Source organism: Battus philenor, unplaced genomic scaffold (genome assembly GCF_028537555.1).
Source record: "Battus philenor isolate CCGP_79_NKW_IND1 unplaced genomic scaffold, ilBatPhil1.0.hap1 SCAF_15, whole genome shotgun sequence".
Taxonomy (NCBI): Eukaryota; Metazoa; Arthropoda; class Insecta; order Lepidoptera; family Papilionidae; genus Battus; species Battus philenor.
In genome coordinates, this window is record NW_027181677.1 from 14,283,491 (window position 1) to 14,309,481 (window position 25,991).

General features: G+C 35.0%; 1 protein-coding gene across 1 annotated transcript in view; it reads left to right on the top strand.

Moving 5' to 3' along the window:
- The first annotated feature begins 575 nt into the window (after window positions 1-575).
- LOC137919037 (uncharacterized) overlaps window positions 576-25,991 on the top strand; it is a 397,938-nt gene continuing 372,522 nt past the window's right edge. Inside the window, exon 1 of the mRNA XM_068762000.1 lies at window positions 576-989. Coding sequence (XP_068618101.1) covers window positions 576-989 — 414 coding nt within the window. The remainder of the gene's footprint in view (window positions 990-25,991) is intronic.

Here is a 25,991-nt window from a genome sequence, read left to right on the forward strand (position 1 = left end):
TGGTTCGCAAGGTGTTATATTTGCACAAAAGAAGTAGAAATACACTTCAAAAAAATAAGTCTTTTAATAAAGTTTAACAATACACATTTACATATACACTTTATCAGATATAACCTAAATGAAATCAAAATAAATAAGCGACATCACTGCGAAGGATTTTTTTTGTCCACGGACCTCTTATGGCAATAAGGTTGATGGACTACCTTGTTAAGTTGATTGGAAAACGCAGATTGCAAGCGAGTTCTAATCGTTTATATTAGAAATCCAAAACAAAAAAACATTTATTGGTGATTGTGCAGTGCCAACTTCTTCTTCCGATAGACGCCCACTGTTAGGCACAATCTACCTCCAAAGATCATCACTGTGACCATCCAGCGACCTTCCGCGACTTTACTTTACCTTCGGTCCACCTGGTGGAGGGCCTGTTCACGACCAGTGTACCGGCTCGTGGATTCAAGAACCTTCAGTCTCAATTTACGCTAATCTAATTATTTATGTTTTGATTGCAGGTGTGATAGAATTTGCTGATGGGGCGCCGCGTGGTGATGGACGACCGCTGATGCACTTTAACCACCATGGAGCGGCGAGACGAGCTGCACCGCCACTGCAGCGTCGCTAAGCAGACCATACTGACCACACACCCGAGCGGCCTTCAAACCCGCGTATCTGTCGAACTCGCGAACTTCGACGCCCTATGTTTGCATTCGGATTGCAAAACTAAACGGCCATTATGGGACAGTCCTTTCCTGAACCGGAGGGGAATACTGGGTGGGGTCTCCGGACATTCCACACCTGTGCTTGGACGCAGAAGCGATGCGGTAAGCGAAGGAAGACTATCCCAGCAGTGCACCCCTGTGATGAGGAGACGGGAGGTGGACAGTCCGGGTGGTTCTCCACTACCAGTGCGTCGAGAGGTGGAAGAAGAAGAAGGTTGTGAAGTGGATAACAGTGTTATAAGCGGCTGGTTGAAGTTTCGAGACAACAAACGGGTGAGTACAATGCCTATGTTTTAAAGTGAATCAAATTTCATTTTTTCATTCATTATTTCAGCAGTAGGATCTCCACAGATGTACACATGCCTTTACTGTTTTAAAATATGTGTACTTCTATATCTATAACATTTTTGTTTCTTTATTTTATATTAACTATATAATTAAAATCTTTACTATTCACTTCTGTTTATGTTTATACAATCTCTGATAACTTTCTTTAGAAAATAATATACTTCTATCAAGTAGTGGCCTGCATCACAAGTCTCTTGTCGACCTTAACAAGGGCATCCGTCCACTTTGTGGGTGGTCGTTCTATATAGTATTTACCTGAAGTTTAGTCTCCGTTCCAAAATCATAAGTCCTCACCACTACTATAATACTAGGTTATTAAAAGGAACCAAAAATAGTGTGGTATAAGACCGTAGTAATGTAATAATAGAACTGAATTTAAGGTAAACTATAAAATAGTAAAAAACCAATAAAAATGAAGAAATGAAAACTAAAATATATGAAATAAGTAAATGTAGTGCGAAAACTATGATAATCATACTAGGATATAAACTGTAATATTTTGGGAACAGAGTAGAATGATAAAAGGCTATTAGTGAAAGGATGACAAGGATGTCAAAGGAGTGGAAGATTTAATAATGGATGAAAGGAAAGAGAAAGAAGGAAAGATGAGAGAAGAAAGAGGAGAGGTGTAAATAAAGAAATAATTGAAAACATATTTTATCCCAAAATGTAAATTCCATGTCAACAGTATGATATGGGGAACGAGACGCCCCCAAAAGGTCTCTCGTCTGTCTTTCGTCGGCAAGTTTCACTTTACTATTATTCTTCATCCACTATGCTTTATGGTAGACCAATAGATTTCAATGTATTTACCACTCTTACTCTTACAGTGAGGATTTACCACTGCGTAGTTTCCTGGTCATGTCTTGGTTAAGGATCATAATGATGGATTATATCTCTTGTTGTCATCGAGTTGAGACAATCATCTGTTTGGATGAAGAGTCACAGACCTAAGAGTAGAAGGAGAAAGAGACTCACTCTATGTATTCATGTAGTTTGTACCTTCGCAAGTATTTATTTAAGACTACGACAAGTATTTTTTACAGATATTTACATTGCAGTCTCGTCAAAATTTTCATATAGTTATAAGAATTTTTCAGCGTCTTTAATGGTCTAGAATACAGTCTTATAGTATTTCTAAAATCTGCCCTAAACATTGGTCATAGTGAACAGTTCTTTACGACTGCGTTCCTTTTAAATACCGCCTAAAGAAAAACCATAAGGAGCTGTGGCTAGGTACCACGTTTGACTGGTCGTACAAATAGCGCGAGGCCTTAACTAAAATATAATGAACTACCTTGAACCTTAAGTACGAAGGAAACACAGTAGAGGCACGAAGGTACGAGGACTGAAGTCGAGGGCGGCACGAGAGGCGGCGGTGAGCCCGCAACTGGGCTAAGGGCTTTCCGCATTTCCGTAGTGATGTGCGCATAACCGGTTTTTAATTTATCGATAAACTAATTATGCCCTTGACTATACTAGTATCGACAAGTTGATATTATAACTAATGTTAAAAATAAATCTTTAAATGTTTTGCTAATTGAGAAATTAGGCTGTAAAATTCGGACATGTTTTTTAAATTTTTCATAAGGCAAAAAATTCATGTCATGACATATTTAGGTATCGACGTAAAAACTTTGATTTTTCGAACTGATATTTTATTTTACCTTTTATTTACTTGAAATCTATTTTTCATTTGGCAATAAATTTAATTTTTTTCATTTAATTACAAGAATCAATTATCAACTTCGAATATATATTAGTGAATGTATATTTATCTCGGTCATTCCATAACTTGAGAAAGACTCCTTCGATTTCGTTAATTTTTTTATACAACTTCAATAATACCTTTTAAACAGTTCGTACGGAAAAGTTGATATAATTGTGCTGGAACTTGCAAAATTTAAATATTGAAACAAGTATGTGCATTTGTATGTGTTCTTTGAACTTCATTCGTTTGACGTTTCGTCCTTTCTGTGCTGTTATTGTATGTAATATTGCGTACGTATATATATATATATATATATATATATATATATATATATATATGTTACTTTACTTTTTGTGTATGTTTTTGCTAGTAAGTATATTTTAAGTACAGTATTTATGAAGTATATTTCGTGATCGACATCGTTTCAGCAGATATACGCCCACTGCAAGGGATAGGCCTCCCCCAAATATATTTATGAGGTATAAACTATAATCGCCACGTTTAGCAGGCAGGTTGGCGATCGCATTGTGGTATTATGGTACTCAGAGGACGCTGCTGTTCATCTTCTGGATACTTCCAGTTAATGCACAAAGTGTGGGTTGTGTAAGATTATGTTCTGGGAATCGAACACGCGACCTATTGCAAGTCATAGTACTCTACCGCTGGGATCACATTGCCCATATACATTATTTTTTAAAGGCCGCCTTCTTGTAGGGCTTCTCGTTCCATTATGACTGATTCTCGTCACATCTATGACTCTGTTCTTCATTTTTCTTCTATCTTTCATCTAATCTAGCATTCTTTCTTCTTCCTTTTTTCTCTATATCTTTCACTCTATAACTTTTATTTATCTCCACAACTTAGAATGCGATAGGAAAATAACTTCTTTCTTGTTGTATTAGTGATGAAGGTTTAGCTAGTTTCTTGTATCTGTATATTATTTAAATCGATATAATATCCTTGAGGTACGTCCCGTTACTTCGCTAACATCAAAGTAATAGATGCAAGCATTTTGTGCTTACCTTGCTAGTACATACCTGTAATTCCAGACGCCACTAAATCGCCGACTCATTTATAACTTGTTAACATATAATGTTTGGTACGCGTATCGATTGTTATCGTTTTACAGGGGAGCATATAAAATATTACGATTTTTTTTTAATTAACAAATAATCTTAAATTTAATGATGATTTATTGTGTTTTAACTAAAGTCTTTCATTCGTCTTTTCATAATTATACATTGCCTATGATAATTACAATAAATATTGACAACATAAAACTCAGTGGTAAAATCTGTTTTTATTTCCATGTTCATAATGTCTGGTAGCAGATTTATCTTTTTAAAATTAAATAGTGTTTACTATTTAATTTATTGTAAAATCAAAAGCATCATGCAATTGACTTATAATGCGGATTTATTTTTTAAAGTATCATAGTTAAAATGTCTTCCGTCGAGTTGTACACATTGTTAAAAACAGAGCCTTGTGTTCTACGCCACACGCTGCTGTAAACATGATTCAAATATGTTAAATAAAGAGCTTATTTCTCTAAGAATATATTATTATTAATTCACTAGAGAGAATTTTATATGAAAAAATACTTAATATACTTTATTGATTTTTTTTTATTTAAGCAATAACTCTGTAATTTAATTTCGTCTAGTTTTCAATCTATATAAAAATATAATTCGACTGTCTGTTTCTAATATTAAAATACCCGCGTTTTACTAAATAACTATGAATAAACATATGATACATATACCAAAATTGCATCTTAAATTTTTATGTTTGTCTGTTTTTTGTTCCGGGTAATCTCTGACACGGTTGGACCGATTTTGGCAGGACATATACTGGCAGATAGCTGATGTAACAAGAAGTAACTAAGGCTGCTTCTTTATTTAAAAAAAATCAAAAGAAAAAAAAACTAAACAATTTTTTCGTTAATTTTCACGCAAAATCCCGGGTACAGCAAGTATGCAATTAAAGTATTATTAATTGAAGTATTTTAGTAATTAATTACATTATTTTATAATAATACTGTTGGAAATTCTTTTGAGGACATAATAGGAGTATAATACATCCATGATGCAGGTTTAGTAGTGTAGAAAAATCTCTATACCTGAGTTAGGTCTCGGGAAATGGAGTTTATGCGACGATAACCTTATTGAATTTAGTATAATAATAATATAGTATAACAATAATAAAAAATATATAGTATAATAATAATATAGTATAATAATAATAATAGTTTTCTTCATTCATTTTAATTGTTTACGTGACTAGATTCTAACCAGTTTTAGTTGTGGAGAAAAAACAAAAAGAAACTACAACAAAACATCGTTTAATAAATTTTAATACAGATTTTCACATATACACTTTATCAGATATAGCTTAAATGAAATCAAAAGGCTGACATATATACTTTTTTAAAAAGTACATAAACTATTTACCTAATACACGGATTAAGCAATTGAAATAGATTCATTATGTAGAGGATAAGTTAGTATGGAGCGGGACATCTGCGGAGGTCTGAGATGAGGGAAGTGAAATGGAACTTAGTTTTCTTAACAAAAAGTGTATCGCAATACCGGCGTCAGATGGCCAACAATCGATTCCTTTTTAAATTGTTTTCCTTCGTACAATAATACGTTGTCGTAGTTCCGTGCTGTTAAGCTTTGTAGATCATTATAAATGTATATAGGAATGTATATTTGTCCGTCTATTCTTCCTGAATATTTAATTTATTCCCGATTCAACCAAGCATGCTTTTTAATACACCAAACAATAGCGCGATGTAATCGACTACTAGCGCCATCTATAGGCGCCGTATGAAGTTAGTTTTCTGGTATGCGAGTATATTTACGTTAATACCTTTAAATATACACAGATCATCTTACACCCAAAAACAAGTAAATTACAATAGAGATAATAAAAGATTTTAGTGATTTTATAACAATGACACGTGCATTGATTCGTTTAAGCCTATATACTCGTACTCCCATTGCAAGTCTTAGACTTACCTCAAAGAAATCTATGGGGGGATATAAACCATAATTTCCACGCTTGACAGGTGGTTTGGCGATCGCAATGTGGTTTTATGGTACCCAGAGAACGCTGCTGCCCATCCCATGAAACTTGTTTGCGAAGCGGCAATTCTATGTAATTAATTTTTTAAGATTGCATCTCGCGATTCCTCGACCTATGATCACAAGTTTCAGTTGTATTGAATACTGCATAAATATTTTTTCGCTGAATAATTGTAATTTATATAGATTTAAAAAAAAAAATAATTCAATCAGAGCCCAGAGAATATTAAAAAAAACAATCTAGAAAAATATTGACAACAATAAAAAGCAAAACCATCAAAGCCTGGTTAGCCACTAAATAGCATTAAGTATAAATTGACTTCCCTTTCAACATCAACATTCAACAAAAACCAGATGACCACGTGGTAAAAACTGCCTTAAGCCTCCCAGAATTCCCAAGAGGGAGAGGGCGTCCAAAGGCTACGTGGTGGTCTAATATCGGAAAGGAACTGGTAACCCTTCAATTTGATGCAGAGACAACCCAGGATAGAGTGGCCTGGTGCTAATTGATAAGGAGACCCGACCCCAAATAAAGGGAAAAGGGAAGGAAGAAGAAGAAGAGATAAATTGACTTCCCTTCAAGTTATACTTTCATTAATCAATCAATTCCAAAAATACTAATTTGTCGACCAACCTTCTTATTTGCCTTAAAACGAAAAGTTGACGATCGTTACAATAACGTTGTATGAAAAGCTAGTCCCTCAACAATCCATGGTTTTGCTTGAGATTTCTCAATAAAATTTAATCAGGAATAAGGAGAACTTTTTTTTGGATGCTTCTCTTTCAACCCCTAGGATGGGTGGGCATGGTCTTTTTAGACATTGTTTTAAAAATTTTAATTGATTTCCATACTCATCTTTGGTCGTTCTAAATTACTTTAATTCTTAACACGGTGAAACCTTAAAGTTCTGCAATGGAGACTTAAAACATGGTGTGGTGGACAGTTCGAATATGGAAGGTCTATGTCCAACCGTGGACGTCTTTATGCGTGGATTATTTTAAAAATATACATACATATTTATATAACTATATATATAAATGTAAATTAGTCGTTAGATTCACTCATTTTAGCATATCATTTTAAATTAAAATTTTTGATTTTTTTAAAATTTATATGTGATGGAAAATCAAAATCGGAAAGATACAAGAGGCAGAGATTACTGCAACTTTTTACTTATGAAATGCGGAAAAAAACTTTTCCCCCTCCCGTGTAATATATTCAGAGAAGTTTTATTTCGTCCTTGTTTTGTACACAAGACGTGAAGTTTTCACAATCTTGTCTTGATTTCGAAGTCAAGTCGTTGTCTTTATAAATATGTATCATATTTGAATTTCGTAAACATTGTAAATAAATACGATTTTTTATAAATAACCTGATCATATATAAATATCGATACGGGAGTTTTTGAGAATATATATATATTTGTGTATATATGTGTATATATATATAAATATATATATATATACACATACTATTACCACTAAACTACTAACTACTATATGTATACATTTCAAGTACGAAATACCAAAATGCCTGAAGACGAATATCTTATAGATTCAGGCGTTACTTTGCGGAAGTCCATCCTAAGTAACAAAGGGACTAATTTTTAGCTACTTCTGCTATGCAGCAGTAGTCGCACTTCATTGCACGACTACTCCTGCATAGCGGAAGTAGCTATATATTAGTCTCTTTCTTTCTGAAGACGAATGTCTTTGATTAACGTGATCTGAGATGTGTTCGCTTATGACGGGTCTTTTAAAAAGACTCGAGAGCAATAGAGAGGGCTATACTAGTTTCGCTGCGAGAGCGAATCAAAAATGAGGAGATCCTCAGAGGGACCAAAATATCGAGGTAGCTCGAAGAATTGCTTGCTTGAAGCGGCATTGGGCGCTGGCACTGGGACACATCGCTCGCCCAACCGATGGTATTTGAGGCCGAAAGGTTCTCAAGTGGCGAACACTAGCCGAAAGGCGTCCGACGACGTAGTTAAGATCGCAGGAAGTTACTGTCACAGAGTTAAAAAAGGCCTTATAGGGGTATTTTATCATATGTATTATTATATTTTCTCTAAAAACCTACTAGATGGCGCTAGTCAATAAGCCTCATAGACGTTGTACTGGTTTACCGACACCTGGTTTTCTTTTAGACCACTCTATTTTGCGTGTAATACACGCTTTTAAAAATAAATAATAATATATAACAAAAATGTGTTTATCTTCCTGGATCTTCAAGAGCATCTGTATAAGATTGGGATTGACTTTAGTGGACTGTATTTAATTAGAGAGCCTTGGTCCGGAGAATGAATTAATTTATTAAAAATTAATTTTAAAAGGAAGGAAAAACACGTATGCTCGGTGGCGGTGGGGAGCAAAGAGAGCACAGATAAAAACATATTTTACCGATTCGCCAAACCTTAACTAAAACATTTTTTGTTGGTACTATTGCCAACAGTATCCTACCATCGTCTTCAATACTTATATGATGTTATTTGTCACATCTCGTATGACTTATTACTTTTATTACATCGTTAGATAACCTCCAAGTCTGTTTAACTTTACATCGTCACCATGTACAAGAAGCGCCTGATGAAATATCACCACACATTTACTAAGTCCCGGGACAAATACGTGGACAATTCATGTTCGCCGGGAAGGACGTGTTCCGTTTCCCGGCGTAAATCATACCGGGGGGCCAATAAACCCGGGCGGTGACAAATACACGCCGTATCGCCCGGACAATGAAAGGTTCGTATAACGCATTGAATTGTTTGATTACACTGCGAATTTTAATAACACCATGATATATAGCGCTGCAGTTTAAATCGGAATTGAAAGCGCTTTTTCAAATTGGTGATAATAAAAAAAATTGATTTAATTTGTTATGTGAAAACAGGAAATACAGTAATACCCCGCTTTACGCTCCCGTTATACTCGGTTTCACTATAACGCGAATTGTAAATTTCGCGCTCAAATGCCTCGAATTACTATTTATTACTATTATAATGTAGTTATCAACTTCTCTATGGTGTTTTGACCATCTGTCAAACAATTAAAAACAGTGTTGGGTGTTATGAACGTATTTTACAAGAACGTAAACAAAACGTTACTCAAAAGATAATAGATGTATTTTTCAGTAAAAAATAAGAGTATGTGTTGCATAAAGTGTTCCTAGAATTAAAGTGATTGATTAAAATGATTTGTATTTTTTTGTAATAATTATTGACTATGTTTAATCATAAACCTCGTTATACGCGAATTTCAGTTAGCGCGATTTTTTTTGGAACGTATCCCTCGCGTAAAGCGGGGTATTACTGTATGTTACATTAGAAATAAATACCTGTCCTGCTGCGGCTGAGATATTTCGGTGACTTTATTTTGTCTACATCTTCGTTTCTTTCTAGTTCAATCTCGTATAGTAATGCTAAAAGCCCTTTTCTAGGATACGTTGAGCAACTGACAGCTTTCCAATGAGGCTCTAAATGAATGTTCACGCTTCAATCTTCTTATATAAGCCTCTTCTTAAGTCTATGATGACAGGTCCAGCGCTGCCTACATTCAGCGACTTCTTGCAACCATAACTATTTGGTTGGTTCACTCGATGGAGGACCAGCTCGCGCCTCGTCTACCAGATAATGGTCGCCACTTCAGAATCTTTCGACCACAACGACTATCGGTAACGCGCCCACTGCAACTTCGAGCAATTCATCGAACAATGTCGGTGATCTTGGTTCTTAAGCAGATCTTTTCATTTCTGAATCAATCTCGCAGCAAAATTCCGAGCATTACTATGGGTTGCACAAGCGATGTGTTTCGCCCACTGCCACTTTAAACGTGCAATTCTTCGAACAATGTCGGTGATCTTGGTTCTTAAGCAGATCTCTTCATTTCTGAATCAATCTCGCAGCAAAATTCCGAGCATAGACTTCTCCATTGCTCTAGATGACCTCTTCTTATGAGGTCCGTTGTAAGTGGTCGTGTTACACGACCAACCGACTATGGGTTGCACGAGCAATGTGCTTCGCCTACTGCCATTTCGAACGAGCAATTCTTCGAACTACGTCGGTGATCCTGGTTCTTCTGCGGATCTCGGAAACTCCTCTCTATTGCTCTCTGGGTGACATAGACCTTTTAACGTGACCATGGTTTTTTTTTTTTAAATGGTCCCCGCTGTTAGGGACCTCTCGTTCCCCTATCTCGTGTGAGACAGGGACTTTTTAGTTCTAGTAATTTTTCATTTTTTTTATTATTATCATTCTTCTCTTTCATATATCATCTTATCTGTCGTACTGTTTCTTTCATTCTACAATTTTCCCAGTCTTTATCTTTCATTCCATTAGCCATACATCCATCTTCAACCACTACATTCTAGGTTGCCTTACTATTTTATTTTGCAACATTATTTATTGTTCAAATATTTAACACGTATTTTCTTTGTAATTATCATCTTATCGTGACCATGGTTCTTACTAGTAACTAATTATAATCCAAGTTAAACTTATATTCAAAAAGTTTTCAGTAAGGCAATATAAAAATTTGGACATTTGCGAAGTTTCAAAAGGCCTACATATTAATCAAGTCGAATTTTCAGTTGAAATTTTCCCGTAATTAGCTTCCTTAGAAAAGGTTACGATTTGCAAATGGAAAAGTTTAGCTAAATCTACATTCCAATTCTTTATCGTACAATCATCTTAATTCATGGCGTTTCGTTTTTATTGAAAAAGTTGATAAAGAAAGTAGAGACCGATTTCGCACACCTGTCCACTTTGTAATTGAAGAAGATAATTAAAATTGTTTACTATCTCTGTAGCGACGCCGATTTTTCCGAGCTTCCGGCAGCTTAACCAACAGAGCTTGCGCTGATAGAAAAATAAATTTTAATTAAAACTTCGTGAGTCATACGAGGGCTGAACTGGACGCGAGATCCAAGTAATCAACGTTGAAATACAACTTGGCGGTGTCTACACTAATCGAATATTCCATCTCTACATTCATTTGAAGAATATATTTATTATTCCGTCGATTCTTCAAATTTTAAATTTAATATCGATTTCAATTGAATCCTACCTACATAAAAACAAATCTGTACTGATGATTGTATGTAGTCTAGCTATAAGTTCTGTTATAAAGAAAATATTCGATAATTTTTAAAAAAACTAATGTTATTTTAAAGTTATATTAACGTACTAAACTAGTTATTCAAAGTGGTAGAGCCATTCGTCGATGGATTTACGAACGGTATACATTAGAAACTTGGTCACTGTTACCACCAAAGATTTTTGAGCGACTCAATATTTGAGTGACGCTTAGAGCAGACCATGTCCTCTAGCAGAGACCACAACTCACAGTCCAAAGGGTTTAAGTCCGGACTATCCGAAGGCCAATTGTCAGCCTTTATGAAGTCTTGAATATTTTGCTGAAGCCCAATTTAAGTAGTGCGGGGCTGAATCCTATTGGAATGTCCACACTACGTAAATCCGTATTCCGTAGCAAATGCGAATTTTATTCGTAAATATTTACCAACAATATCGGCTAAAGGTCATCGAAAGACGACCACGAATGATGGACCGACAACATAGCCAAGGTCCCTGAAAGTCGTTGGATACAGGTATAGTAAGACCAGCCTTCGTGGCGATATTTACGGTAGGCTTTTCCCTTGCTGTAGGCATCTATCAGCTGACATTATAAGGGAAATTGCATCCTGATTAATTGATTTTAATAAAGCAATAACTTATAACTTGGCTGCATGGAAAACCAATTACAATCACCACACGTCTAAGTAGCGTTATAAAAATTACAATAATATAATTATAGAAATATTTATTTTTAATCTTAAAATAATTCAAATTAAGAAACTAGGTATGTGTTTATTTATCTATGTTCGATTTTCAAATAATATTATTGTAACATAGCTCATATAAAAACTTGGATATGTAGTTTTATTTTTTATATCTAGTTAAGAGAACTAAATAAAAAAGGATAACAAACAGTCGTTGAATATAGTCTATGATAGCGTCTGGTGTTTGACTATGTTGATATATTTGGAATTACTCAAAATAGGTTAATTACTTTTGTAATGAGCAATTTACCATGTAGCTATATTCATTTTAATTCGTAGCAATTAAGTCTGTTATATGATCACTATACTTTTAATATACATATATATATTCTAATGTACAGGGTGATATGCTATTGATATAAAAGCTATAAAGGGGTGAATAGATATCTCATTTATCAGTCAAGTTCTCATATCAGGCGATAGGCGCCGCTGCAAGGCATAGTCTAAGACAAGTCTTTTGTAAAAATTGCTACGATGACCAGTATTTCAGTGCTTGCATCCAGCAATCAGGGAATCGCTAAAGATTTACAGAAATTATTTATTATAGCTCACGCTGACACACTGCACAGACCACGCTGATTCAGTTATATTTGAAAATTGTGATTCGCATGTTTTTGATGGTGAACAAAATGAGTTTTTCAGTTGTTTACTCATTAGTTTCCTAGTTGAGATATAAGATTTCTTTATAAGACACGATTCTAACCATAATGGACCACGCTGATACAGTTATGATTGAAAAATGTGATTTGCATATTTTTGATGGTGAACAAAATCAGTTTTTTTTTTTAAAAATTACTTCATACTTCCACTGTTTAGATATAAAATTCCTTTCAAAATCATGATTTGAACCCTTATCGACCATTATGGTAGTGTTTTGTTTGAAATATGAGATTCATACATTTTTGATGTTGAACAAAATAATTATGTCGCTTGTTTAGTCATTTGTGTCATTGTAGAGAAATAAAATTCCTTTCAGAGACATAGTTTGAACTCTAATCGACACCGCTGACATAGTTATGTTAGAAAGATGTGATACATATATTTTTGTTGGTGAACAAAATCAGTTTTATGGTCAATTACCTAATCGGCCCACTGTTGAGGTATAAGATGCAATTCAGACATAATTTGAACCCTATTAGACGACGCTGACATAGTTATATTTGAAAGATGTGATTCATATATTTTTGATGGTGAAAAGAAAACAGTTTTTTGGAAAAGTACTCAATACTTCCACTGTTTAGATATAATATTCCTTTCAAAGACATGATTTGAACCTAATCGACCACGCTGACATATTTATTTTTGAAAGATGTGATACATATATTTTTGATGGTGAACAAAATCATTTTGATGGACGACTACTTATCACTGTTTATATATAATATAAGATACATTTCCAAGATATTATATGAGCCTTAATCAATTATGTTGGTTTGGAAGATACTATATACCTCTCGTGTTGTTATTTCTAGTATAAGTTGGATTCAAATAGAATATCCTATACATCGAAGGTAAAAACAAGTATAAACAGATTATAAAGCTTAACAGGTATACATTGCTATTATGTTTTTCGGCTGAGGTATTTATAAGGTTATAAAAGAAGCAATGTACAGACGAATTATTTCGAATCTAAATCGAAAGCGGATAATCTTCCGGCGAATGTAGTGTGACGTGAGTCACAGGAGGAAGCGATTTACTAGTAAATATTTTTTTTCTTTAACTACGTATTCCTTATTTAATATACTCTAACTGTAATATTTTCATAAATTCAATAATTGCATTGTAATGTAACGCTCACCTTAAAATCCTTATTAAATCATTCATGTTAATTGTTTCAATATTTAAGATTGTCTTACTTTGCGGTGCTTTGTCGGTAGCTATTTTAGCGACAGCAAGGTGTCCTTACGGTGCGCAGGAGCAGAGTGGGTCAGAGAGACCAAGGAGTGCAGGGATCAGGAGACGGCACAAAGTTTTGGACCTTGCTTATCAACCCTGTCCTGGTGTAGGTGGTTAAAACCGACAGACATTCGCAGATGACGTGGCACTAGCCTTTTTCAAACAGAAGGCTCATAGATATCTGAAGTAAGGAGTCAGAAACAAGTTCAGGTTCGCCCCTCATAAGACAAAGGTGACGGTGCTGACGAATAAGCTGAAGTACGACAAACCGTTACTGAATATGGGAGGTGGGCCACTTGGTCAAACTTAGGAGGTCCGTGTACCAGGCCTCATATTTTATCTCTTGATTTAATAAAAATGTACCACAAAAACAATGGTCCTAAATTATTAAAATAGCTACACCGCATCTGCTTATAAATTGCACCGTAAAATATTTAGTATGTTAGTAGCGGCAAAATTTTTATGACTTTCCTCATGCCGTTTCAAGGCATCGCAGGAATTTATATAAAAGCAACTAAATATTAATATTTATGGTTGAAATAATTTTGACTGTGTGATCATGTAAGTAAAATTGATTAACTTAATATATTGCTAAGCACTAAAGTTGCGAACGAGAAAATTGCGAGAAAAACAACAAAAGATGCATAATTTGCCGTGATGAATGTATAGGCCATTTGTTGTCAATTAGTGGTATATAAGGTATGTCCAAAAATTAATGGTTTCAAATAACAAATAATATATGACGACATAATGTTACGTACTGTGGGTTCTGACGCGAAATGAAACACCACTGGTTCACAAGGAGTCCTTTATTCACAAATCGGATGGTCACCCTACTTTAACACACATAAAGTATAATTTCGCTTAGTCTAAACTACGCTTCCATATCGCTTAAGAAATTACTGTCCAAATAACTTTCAAAATAGTCACTTTTATTTCACTGCTCGTAAAAACAAAACTGAACTGTCGAAATGGGGAGTACACTTATTTAAACTACGGATAAGGTTCTACTAGTAAGTTCGAGATAGAACTCGTTTAGAATTTCCGAGAACCATACACAAAAAATTATAAATAACTTCACGGTCACGCGTGTTCTTGATCCTAGTGTTCAATGTTTATTGTTTAGAGGGTTCTGTCGCTCGTGCTTTGTAACAATATGAATAAAAAGCCTTTAAATTCTGATTCTACATATATTTTTATAATTTACATATATTTTTTTTGTTTCATAGACATTAGTGTCCGTGCCATTGGTTTTGCATTTACGTTTAAATTTCCGATTATTTTTTGCTCAAGTTTCAATCTATTTTAACGACGCCCTAACAATATCAAATATTTTTAAGATTATGTTTCGTTCAACCACTTCCTTGTCCCTACTCCTTAGCGCCATCCTGAGGCTGTGCGCCAGTATCTGTTCGGCGGTGGTCGTATTCGCCACGTCGATGAACCTTACGACCGCATCTTGAGTCTCGTCCGTGCAATACACGCGCAAGTTTGTGTGACGTCATATTGCTACCAGAACGGACCCTGTTATACAGCCTTAGGGTGTCTGTTATTCGACGAACAAGGATGACCGCCTCGCTCTTTTTAGCCCCTGAGCCTCGTGGATTATGAGCGTCTTTTCACCTGTCGATTCTATACATTACAATTTATTAACTACTTTGTACTGTCAGGTTATTAAAATCGCATTCCAATAAAAAAAAATAATGTTTCATATTAGGTGGGTCGAAAAGTAACGCCGCTTTATGTTAAATTCACACGACTACGTTTTCAACAAGTTTTTATTTCTAATCTACAATATATTAACCTTCGTTATCAACAACCTTTTGCCATGTAGTATACAAATTTTTAATGCCGGAGCAGGAAAAATCAATCAGGTTTTCTGTTAAATATGTCGACAGAAACGACATTTCTTTACGGTTTCCCTTATATTTACTAGACTAATGATTATTAAATCTTTTATTCTTTCTGTGGTAAGTGCGATCCAAGTCAGTTTGATGTTTTTATTTATTATTGTACTGTATGTATTACATATACATATGTATGTATATGTGTACACGTTTAAACTGCCAGTTATTTATACTTCTACTATTTCCATACTATGGTTGCCTGGAATAAATTGTCTCTTGCGATAAGACCATACATTGCACTTCATTCTTTACTATTATGAAACTATGTATATATTTTCTAGCGTGTTCAATAAAGAATATTAAATAAATACAAGTGTAAAAGCCTTAAAATGTTTTCCACAGCGAATCACCCTGTATGATTAATATTTTTTTATTTGGACCACGAGAGGCAAGTAACTTTTAACAATTCGAAGTATGTACTGGCATGTACTAGCACTGATTATAAGTATTCCTTTGTAACCTATCCAATTAGGATTGAATGCGATTGCCCAAGGATTTTTCAAAGCGAGAAAAACGTTCGTCTCGTACCACCGCGTTCCGTCAACGTCGGTTAGGAACGCCCGTCGATATGTCTCCCGCCGCCATCTTGTATCTGGTTTCTTGTAACATTTTTTATTTTATTTCCTTTACATCAAAATAAAATTCTTGTTTATTGATAAAGTTTTTATAGGGCTCGATAGGTAGGTAGTATGTCTAAAAACTTCTAGTAGTACAAAGTCTTTACGGACAGATATTGTACATAAAATAATTATCTTCCCTGCCATAATTTTTAAATTATAAAAGTTCTCTCATACGCGAAGCATAAAACAATTCAAACGCGCAATAATGATTTAAAACAAAAAGTATTGTGATCGAATATGAAATCAACGCTACGTGCCCTAGACCACTTTCATTTTCGCTTGACCATTCGGCTTTATTATCATCATTAAAGCCTTAGGACTTTATATAGGCATCTCACATAAATTTTCAATAAGATCTGTCATTTAGATATCTAATGGATTCAGGCGTTACTTTACGGAACTCCATACTAAGTAAGAAAAGGACTAATATATAGCTACTTCCGCTATGTAGCAGTAGTCGTGCAAAGTGCACCGCCAGCATGCTGATAAATGTTAAATGCACAGCGGGCTGGCGGGCGGTAGCTATATATTAGTCCTTTTCATACTTGTTATTTGGATATTAATAAATTTATTTTTTCTCCCAGACCACAGCTTTTGACTCTTACATCTAACCAACCAACCATGGTTTAGTTGCTGTTTGATGTTAAAAAAATTTTTCTTCGGAGACTTAGTACGTGACTTAGGTTTTATCAAGTAGTGTGAACTTTTCGCTTTCTATCTATAAAAAGGATACATATAAGCATATATCACCAGTAACAGGTTTTACTTTTTATAATAAGGGTAGCGAGGAGAAATGAAACACCACTGGTACACAAGCAGTCTTTTATTCACAAATCAGATGGTCACCCTACTTTAACACACACAAAGTATATTTTCGCTTAGTCCAAAATACGCTTCCATATCGCCTAAGAAATTACTGTCCAAATAACTTTCAAAATAGTCATTTTTATATCACTGATCGTAGATCTTTATCTTATTCCTCGAAAAACAAATCCGAACTGTCGAAATATTAAAATATTTAAACTTTAAAGGTATTTAAAGGTTTTAATTTTTATAATAAGGGTAACGAGAAGACTACAGAGCAAGGAAATAAGTTAAATAAAACAAAAGTCGCTTATTCCGAAAAGAAATCGATACTGTAAATTATTTATGGCCCTCCAATCGACACTTTGACGTGAAAACACTTTTCAAAACCAAATTGCTTCCAACTGTGAGCCTCGAACTCTGCGCTAATAGCACAGCCTTACCTTTATTCAATCAAAAGATAACTTTATCGCATCGTAATAGAGTTGAAACATATTTGAAATACAATAACGTCGTCGAATGATACGTCTTAACAAATGAATGATTTATTCAGCGAATGAATTAACATATCTGTACACAAATAACGTAGATGGTATACTTCTAAAATCAAAAGCTTAAATTTGGAGAAGGCATTTTAAAATAAATTTTGTAGAACGCGATGTATGTTTGATGCCACCAGAGGTGACTAATATTAGGACCCCTGTTTGAGGAACAGAACAGTGCTACTAGATAATAAGAAAAGGCTCCCCTATACCTTGTTGTACTGGTTTGCCAGTTCAACTTGGCTTCACGTACCGCAAATATAACTTTAATATAACAGACACGCGAGAGAGAGATCACTGTCCGAATTCAAATTAGATGGGCAATTTAGATGAAAATAATAAAAAAAATATACCTAGCCACCTAAGAGTAATAAGAAAAATAGGAATAAAGGAAATAGGAAAGAAGGCGATGAAGCAAGAAGGAATGAAAGAACAAAATGAAAAATATTGTGATGGAAATAAGGAAAGAATAAAAGAAATTGAGAAGTATGACAGTGAGTGAAGAATAAAGATGAAAAATCTGAAAACTTATTCGTAAACAAATGTTCTGATCCCAACTAATTAGGGGTACGAGAGGCCTCCAATAGCGGAGGCCATAAAAGAAATTGGCGTTCAGAAACCTCCACAACATCTTTACAAAAATACATGATGGGCTTCATAAGAAGGCTCAATAAGTATTGAACTCGTATTAAAAATCAAGAGATCAACAGAAGGAATAAGGTATCGACGTAGCATGAAGTAATGTAATTGATGGCCATGGAGTGGCGACCACGTAGCCAGTAGACGCGGCGTAGCTAGACCCCTCCAGTAGTTGGGTCAATGAAATAGTTAGTTTGAATGCGGGTAATGCAAAACAAATGACTGTGGCGCTATTTTTCGGAGGCCTAGGCCTAGCAGTAGGCGTCAAAACAAAATTTTAATGTCTACGTGTTTCGTAGAACTTCGTAGCTCGGCGTAGCGTCCGGGCGGGCGGCGTTAATCCTACGCTCTCTTAGGTGCGGTTAGAGTAAATTGAAATTCGCTGTTGTCTCTACGCTCCCCGGTCTATCATTACACTCAAGTGTATCGCATTCCGAATGTTGAATACTCGTATTTATGACATCGCTTCGTTCGTTTGTAATGATGGTTTTTAACGTTTTTTAACAGCGTTTAATTAGTAATTGGTAGATTTATTAATTTATTTATTGAAACAACTCGTATTATTTTTATATATGTTATTATGTGTTACAAAAATACTGACAATGTTTTATCACAATATAAGGCTTAGTGTCTGAACTAGACCTATGTTGTGTCTACCAACAAATAAAAAGATATACTCGTATGTATGTAACACCTTATTTTTTGACTAAATAACTGTGATGAAAAAGTAAAATTAATTGGTAAATAAAATGTAAATTATTTATTTATTCTTCCAAATCAATTTCATCACCTTCAAAGTCCCCACCCTTGTCCGATAAAACTCTTGCACTTTTGCCAACGCTTTATCCAATTCACAAAACAGTCGGAACAGCCTTTTCGGTACAGCCTTCACGACCTTCGATTCTGTTTTTATCTCCTCTATCGTGTCAAAACGACGTCCTCGTATATCATTTTGAGTTTGATGAACAGCAAGAAATCGCACGGAACCAAATACGACGAATAAGGTGGTTGCAGAACTATATAAGTAAAGAACTAATACTGTATAACATTGACCAATAACTTGACGCGTTTTAGACACAAAACATCTTTTAAAATTTTTGAGCTGGGTCAAATTATATAACAACTTTTGTTATATAGACTCCTGGCAAGCCTTAAGCGTGATTACATGACATATAAAAGACCACGTTTCAGATAAATAAGTCTTTGTAGGCAATACAGGTACAAAGACTTCAGATATTGCTGTATTTTTAACACTATATTTAGGGTACTGTATAAAGAATGTATAACAAAATTTTAGTGTCCAATAAGAATGAGGTTACGCGGTTATATTAGAAGGGAAGGGAACTATGAAATTTCTATATTACATACTCATTACGGTTAACCTTCATCACGTGTTCAAGGGATGTGACGCACGTATAAAATAATATCCGATATCCGCCATATTGTTGGACTTACTTCGTGTGTACGCGCCCTTATTCGTTACGTGTGTAATTAGCTTAACGATAAATCGCCGCGAATGTTTGTTCGTAGATTGATGTGATTTTGTACATCCGTTGACTGCGTCTGTACAATGTTTGTCTGTTTGTTTGTGTGTTATGTCGCGTACGTTTCGAAACACATTAACGTAATGAATGGGAAAATGTTTGCGTACAGTTATCTATTAGGTTGGTGCGTATTAAATTGTCGATTTATTAAAACAGTGGTATCTCAGCGGTAGATGGCTGAGATTTGCGATCGTTGGTCGCGGAATCGATTCCAAGAATAATTACATGAGTATTTAATGTAATCAGGCGTTGCCTCGCGGAAGTTCATCCTAAGTAAGAAAGGGACCAATATTTAGCCACATCCGCACATGCAGTGGTAGTCGTGCAATGAAATGCAACGCCCGCCAGCCCGCTGATAAATGCGTATGCGGCAAACAATGCGAATCACACAACCGCCACCACCAAATTACTCAACACGTGTTTTACCCCTCCACGGGGCATCTTCAGGAGTTATGTCACACTGATTAGTGCCTCTGTGTTTGGCATCTGCATGTGCGGAAGTAGCTAAATATTGGTCCTTTTCTTACTAATTACATGGGGTTGCTACTGTTCACAAATAACTTTTCAGAGAATGGACAGCAGAATCCTCGGCGTACCATAATACCACACTCCGATCGCCAATTCGTCTGCTAAGCGTGGCGATTATGCTATATCTCTCTCGTATATATCTTTGAGAGAGTCCTATTCCCTGCAGTGAACGTGTATAAGCTGATAAAAAAGAAGATAGAGACTAATCTGCGCAAGTGAAAAGTATTATTATTTTTTATTATACCTTTTTCAAATCATCCTGTATAAACCTATCACTATATGAAATATGTTACATTATTTTTTTATTGGAATGCGACTTGATCATAGCTTCTGGCTGTATAAAATTTGAGAGACAGATAGTAAATAAAAATTAATTTTTATGTTAAATACTACATTTAGAATTTTTCGCGTCTGTGGGTTGAAACGTCGTATACTTATCATAAATTATATATGCACTGCAAATATATTAACAAAAGTATGTTATATTATAAAATTATATTAATTTACCCAATATAGAATAAAGCGATTTTAAAGAGAAAATAAAAAGGAGAGTCTTGCATTTTGACAACAAAAATATTGTCGACTTTAGCTTTCAAGTATACGCATCACATGAGGCTTTTCATGAAAATCCATGCAAGCAACATGCACCGAACAACCTTAAGGATGTAGATTAAGTTGCTACAAGTTTCACAATTCTGTTAAGTTGTTTTAACGACCTCTCAATCGAAGTTAATTCTGCTGTAACGATATGTAGGAAGCGTCGTACAGACCGCAGACTGAAGTTAGACAATACATTGACCACACTTCAATTGCAGGTCGGACAAAGCCAGAGGACTTAATTTATTACACTGTAGAATTGGTTACATTGTTAAAACTATTCTATATGAGCTGCTATTACAAATATATGACGATAGTTGTATATATTGCAATACAATAAACGTGTTTTAGGACACTTTATTTATACACATACTAGCTGTGCCCGCGACTTGGTCAGTATGTTGATTTTTAAAAAAAAAAAAAAAATAAAATTATCCTAAGTCATCCTACTCTTTATTAAATCAGCTATTTGCCAGTAAAGGTCCCGTAAAAATCGGTTCAGCCATTTCAGATAACCAGGAACAAATAGACAGACAGAGAAACGAAAAGTAAAAAAAATTGTAATTTTTGTATATATATTGTATCTATATTCATATGCATGTTAAAAGCGGTTATTATAATATTACAAACATACATTCCAATTTTATTTATTTGTGTAGATAATGTCTATATGAAATAATAGTGGAGAGACAACCTTGGAAGATGCTGAAAAAGGCTGTTTCCAATCGATTCCTTTGCAAATCTGTTAAGGCAGATCTAAGTTAAGGCAGTGTACATCCCGTTGCTGAAATATTGATGAAGATGATGATATAAAATTAGTTTTATAATACACATGTGTTTACTAAAAAAATTATCTTTATTCAAATTAGGCATTTTCACGCGCTTTCGAAATATCAATTATTTTAACATTAGCTGACCAAAAACTCAATAGTTGCTCTTTTAAATGAAATTTAACAATGTTTCATGTGTACATTATATTATCAACCAGGTAAATAAGTCAACAAATAAAGTTTCACACATTTCAATCAACTAAAAATTCTTAAATAATATAATAGGATTAATTTAATAATATACTATTAATTTTGAATTTAAAACTAAGAAATGGAAGATGTATGATATCTTGTGGAACTTTATTATGTATACGTACACTCAGATGAATAAAGAATGTGTTAAATTATTGAAGGCGAAGTATAGGTATTATGAATTTATTTTCATTTATTGTATAATGGAATCAGGCGTTACCTCGCGGAAGTCCATCCTAAGTAAGAAAAGGACCAATATTCAGCCATCTCGGCACATGCAGTAGTCGTGCAACAAAGTGCACCGCCCGCCAGCCCGCTGATAAATGCGTATGCGGCAAACAATGCGAATTACACAACCGCCACCGTCAAATCACTCAACACGTGTTTCACCCCTCCACGGAGCATCTTCAGGAGTTATGTTACACCGATTAGTGCCAGACACAGAAACTACAGGTTTAAATTATATTTTGCTTTGCATTATTGGTCGATGATAGTCATATTTGAACACAGAGAATTTAGTAGTGACTCTGTGTTTGGCACTAATCGCCGTAACATAACTTCTGGAGATGCCCCGTGGAGGGGTGAAGGAGGCTGAATATTGGTCCTTTTCTTACTTAATTTATTGTATTTCCATCTGCCAGAGGAGATGAAGGTGCACAGAACCTAAATGGCAGCGTAACTTCAAACGTATCACACAATAGAACGTATGAGCTACCCTATTGAAAATAGAGGATTGTTAAATAAATGGCTAGGGAATAACTGATGCGACTTAGATTTCTTCATATAAATGTAAATGCTACACTATGGGGTGTGAGATTACTCGCTGAATCACAATGCCCTTTGATTTTCACGCCGCGGGAGCCCCGTGGTATTTCTATCGACTTTTTTTTCACAACGAATTCGACTGAACATTTGTAATTCTTCACGTTTCTCACACGCAGGGATAATACTCTGAGAAGTTTTGTCTTAATTGCTTTTTTAAGGAGATTGATGATAGGTTTTAAAACTATAAAAGGTGAAGGTATAGCTTATTTTTCAACAACTCATAAACTCACTTTTTACCGATAAAACCAATCATCTTATATATGTACTTCATAGGTTTAGTCGCTTATTAAATATTTTATTTTTATTCACATTTCAATCAAAAAGTTAGTTATATTATTAGAATGAGGAAGGTTCCATTTTTAAATAATATACAGAGTAATTGGTTATATATATATATATATATATATATATATATATATATATATATATAAATATATATATTACATAACAGTATATAATATTTTATGTATATATATATATACATAAAATATTATATACTCTTATGCCTATATTTATACTTTTTGAAAACCATTGTTACATAATAATAAGCATGTAAATAAAAAATAAAACTGTGGGTGGCTTGATTAATTAAGTAATTTTTAGTCTCCATCGCGCTCTCTTTGAAAGCGAATTACAGAAAATGGGGCAAATATGGGCAAGATTTTATTGCTGATTCTGATAGTAGATAGTTTAGCGAATATGTAGCTCCATTGAAAGCAAAAATCTTTTAAGTATTTAGACCTGTTTTCAAACACCCTATATAAAGTAATCATCCTGAAATATGATATTATTTTTTTCTGTAATGCGAAAAGGCTAGTAATTTCTGTCAGTACAAAGTCTGTAAGAACAGCTAGAACGGAAATAAATATTAATATTAAAAAGGAAATTTAAAATATCACATCTTCTCGTATTTAATCGTAAAAATAATGTATCTATCGCAGCTGTAACAACTTAAAATCACTATGTAATATAACATATATATAACAACTATAAATCATATGTCTAATTCAAGCATCACAAGCTATTTTTAAGTTTAGAGAGAGTACTCCAATTAGAAAAAAAAAAGTTAAAACTTGAAGTTCATGCAAAAACTTCCGAACTCGTATAATTCGGTAGTTAAGAGCGAAAGCTCTATAATTTGAAAGCTCGCGTGCATGAGGGGCATGTTTAAACGTTAACGTGATATTTTCTCATGAATATTGAGTGTGGTATAATTTTCGCCAAATTTTCGTAGCCCTTCCTTTCTAATGTATTCAAATTGCCGGCCATTCCCCGCACAATCAAGCCTTCTTACAACCGTCTCGTTTAATTCAAATTGATATAAGAACCTAACACCTGCAACACCTGATGATTTACCTCTTGACTGGTACACTCTTTGCATCTGATTACTCACCATACCTGTCAAGAGACAATAAGATTCAGTACATCTAATTGATGGGAATATAACCTCCTGGATATTTGTTCTCGACTTTTCCAGACATAAATTTACTAAACTAGTCAAATACACATACGAAATATAGATATATAAATGTAAAAAACTAGTTTCTTCAATTATATTTGGTATCGTGCCGCGCTTATTTAATGTCGGTAAAGCAGTGGCTGTTTAAACTTGACACTCCATAGATGGCGCTGTTAATAATGGTGTTATGATGGGGCCTCCATTGGGGTCGCCGGTCGATAAAGCAGTAGGTATTTGAAATGTCAAAGTGATAATTTAAAATATAAGAAATTAACCTTTTAAAAAAGAAATCGACAATTTTTATATATCGTTTCCGTGTTTTTAGAACAACGCATTTTTATTTTTAAGCATGTACATATATAGTCGGGAGAAATTGCCTTATATAGGTAAATGTAACATAGTAAATCGAGTACACAACTTTCTGGAAGTGTATATTAAATGCAGGATATATATATATATATATATATATATATATATAGTCGTACAACAAAGTCCACCGCCCGCCAGCCCGCTGATATATGCGCATGCGACAAACAATGCGAATTACACAACTAACAATGTTAAATCACTTAACACGTGTTTCACCCCTCCACGGGGTATCTTCAGGAGTTATGTTACACCGATTAGTGCCAAACACAGAGTCACTCTCTCGCTTACCATACCATACCGACCAGTTTCATTGGAGATGAGGTCAGGTATATCACAGAGGACGGTGACCCTCGATCATATTAAATAGAAAGGTTGCTGGAGTTTCTTCCATTTCTTCTTTCAGCGATAACGCTTTCCGAAGTAGTAGTATCATTAGCCAGGCAATAGGAACCGGTCAAGCAGAGGTTTAATTCATGTGTCGGAAGGCTTAACGCGTATTATCAATGAATGACAGCCTTAGCCGAGGTCCCCTCGTAAAGGTCCTTGACTTGGTTTTGGTTTAAGTTGATGCTGTTACCCCGAGGGCTTTTACAGCTTCATCGGAACTGACTTCGTGGAGCGAAAGGGTCCGTGAAAATAAAACAGAAGCTGGACGGAAGCATTCCAGTTGTACGATGACGTTCGCACTTAGTAAACCACTCTACTCGAGTAGAGAGTCGTGTGTCGAGTAGAGAGTTGATGTACGCGGATGACGGCTGCGTGGACCACAGGCGAGCCAAGGATAGATTCGGGTCCAATATTGGTTTGCCCACGCTGTTCGCGGTTAGGGAGCGCGCGGCCGCCCCCTCAGAACGGGTGCTGTGGTATGGTGAGTAGTGTTTTTTTTTTTTTTAATGGAATCAGGCGTTACCTTGTGGAAGTCCATCCTAAGTAAGAAAAGGACCAATGCGGTAACCAATGCGAATCACACAACTGCCACCGCCAAATCACTCAACTCGGGGTCATTTATACGCATAAGCATTTATCTGCGGGCTGGCGGGCGGTGCACTTTGTTGCACGACTACCACTGCATGTGCGGAAGTGGCTAAATATTTGTTTTTTTCTTACTTAGTCTTTTGTTCTATTGTGAGAGACGTGATGTCGCTGATGCTGTGTAGTTAGCGCTTGCAGTGTTGTAAGTGTCTGCAGCGGGTGTGGTGTGGTGCGTATTCGGTAGGAACCCTGTGATGGGCGTGAGGAGTACGTCTTAGGTCCTTGTACCTAGTCACTCTATAAAGCATCCACCCTCCCTTCGGTAAAATAGTAGTATCTAGCAGCTTGGACCCCCTCAGGGAGCCCACAAGCTTTATTACTTTAAATAGAGATTTTAGGATGTAAAAGCTATTCCAGCAGCAGCGACAATCAGGTCAGAAATAACCTTATAATGAAATGCACTTATTTGCAACAAAAATATATATTTTTTTAATTACGAGTGTTCTTAGTTTTGTCGGTGTGAATAATACAATTTTGGTAGTCGCAATAATCTTCTAAAAAAGTATAGAA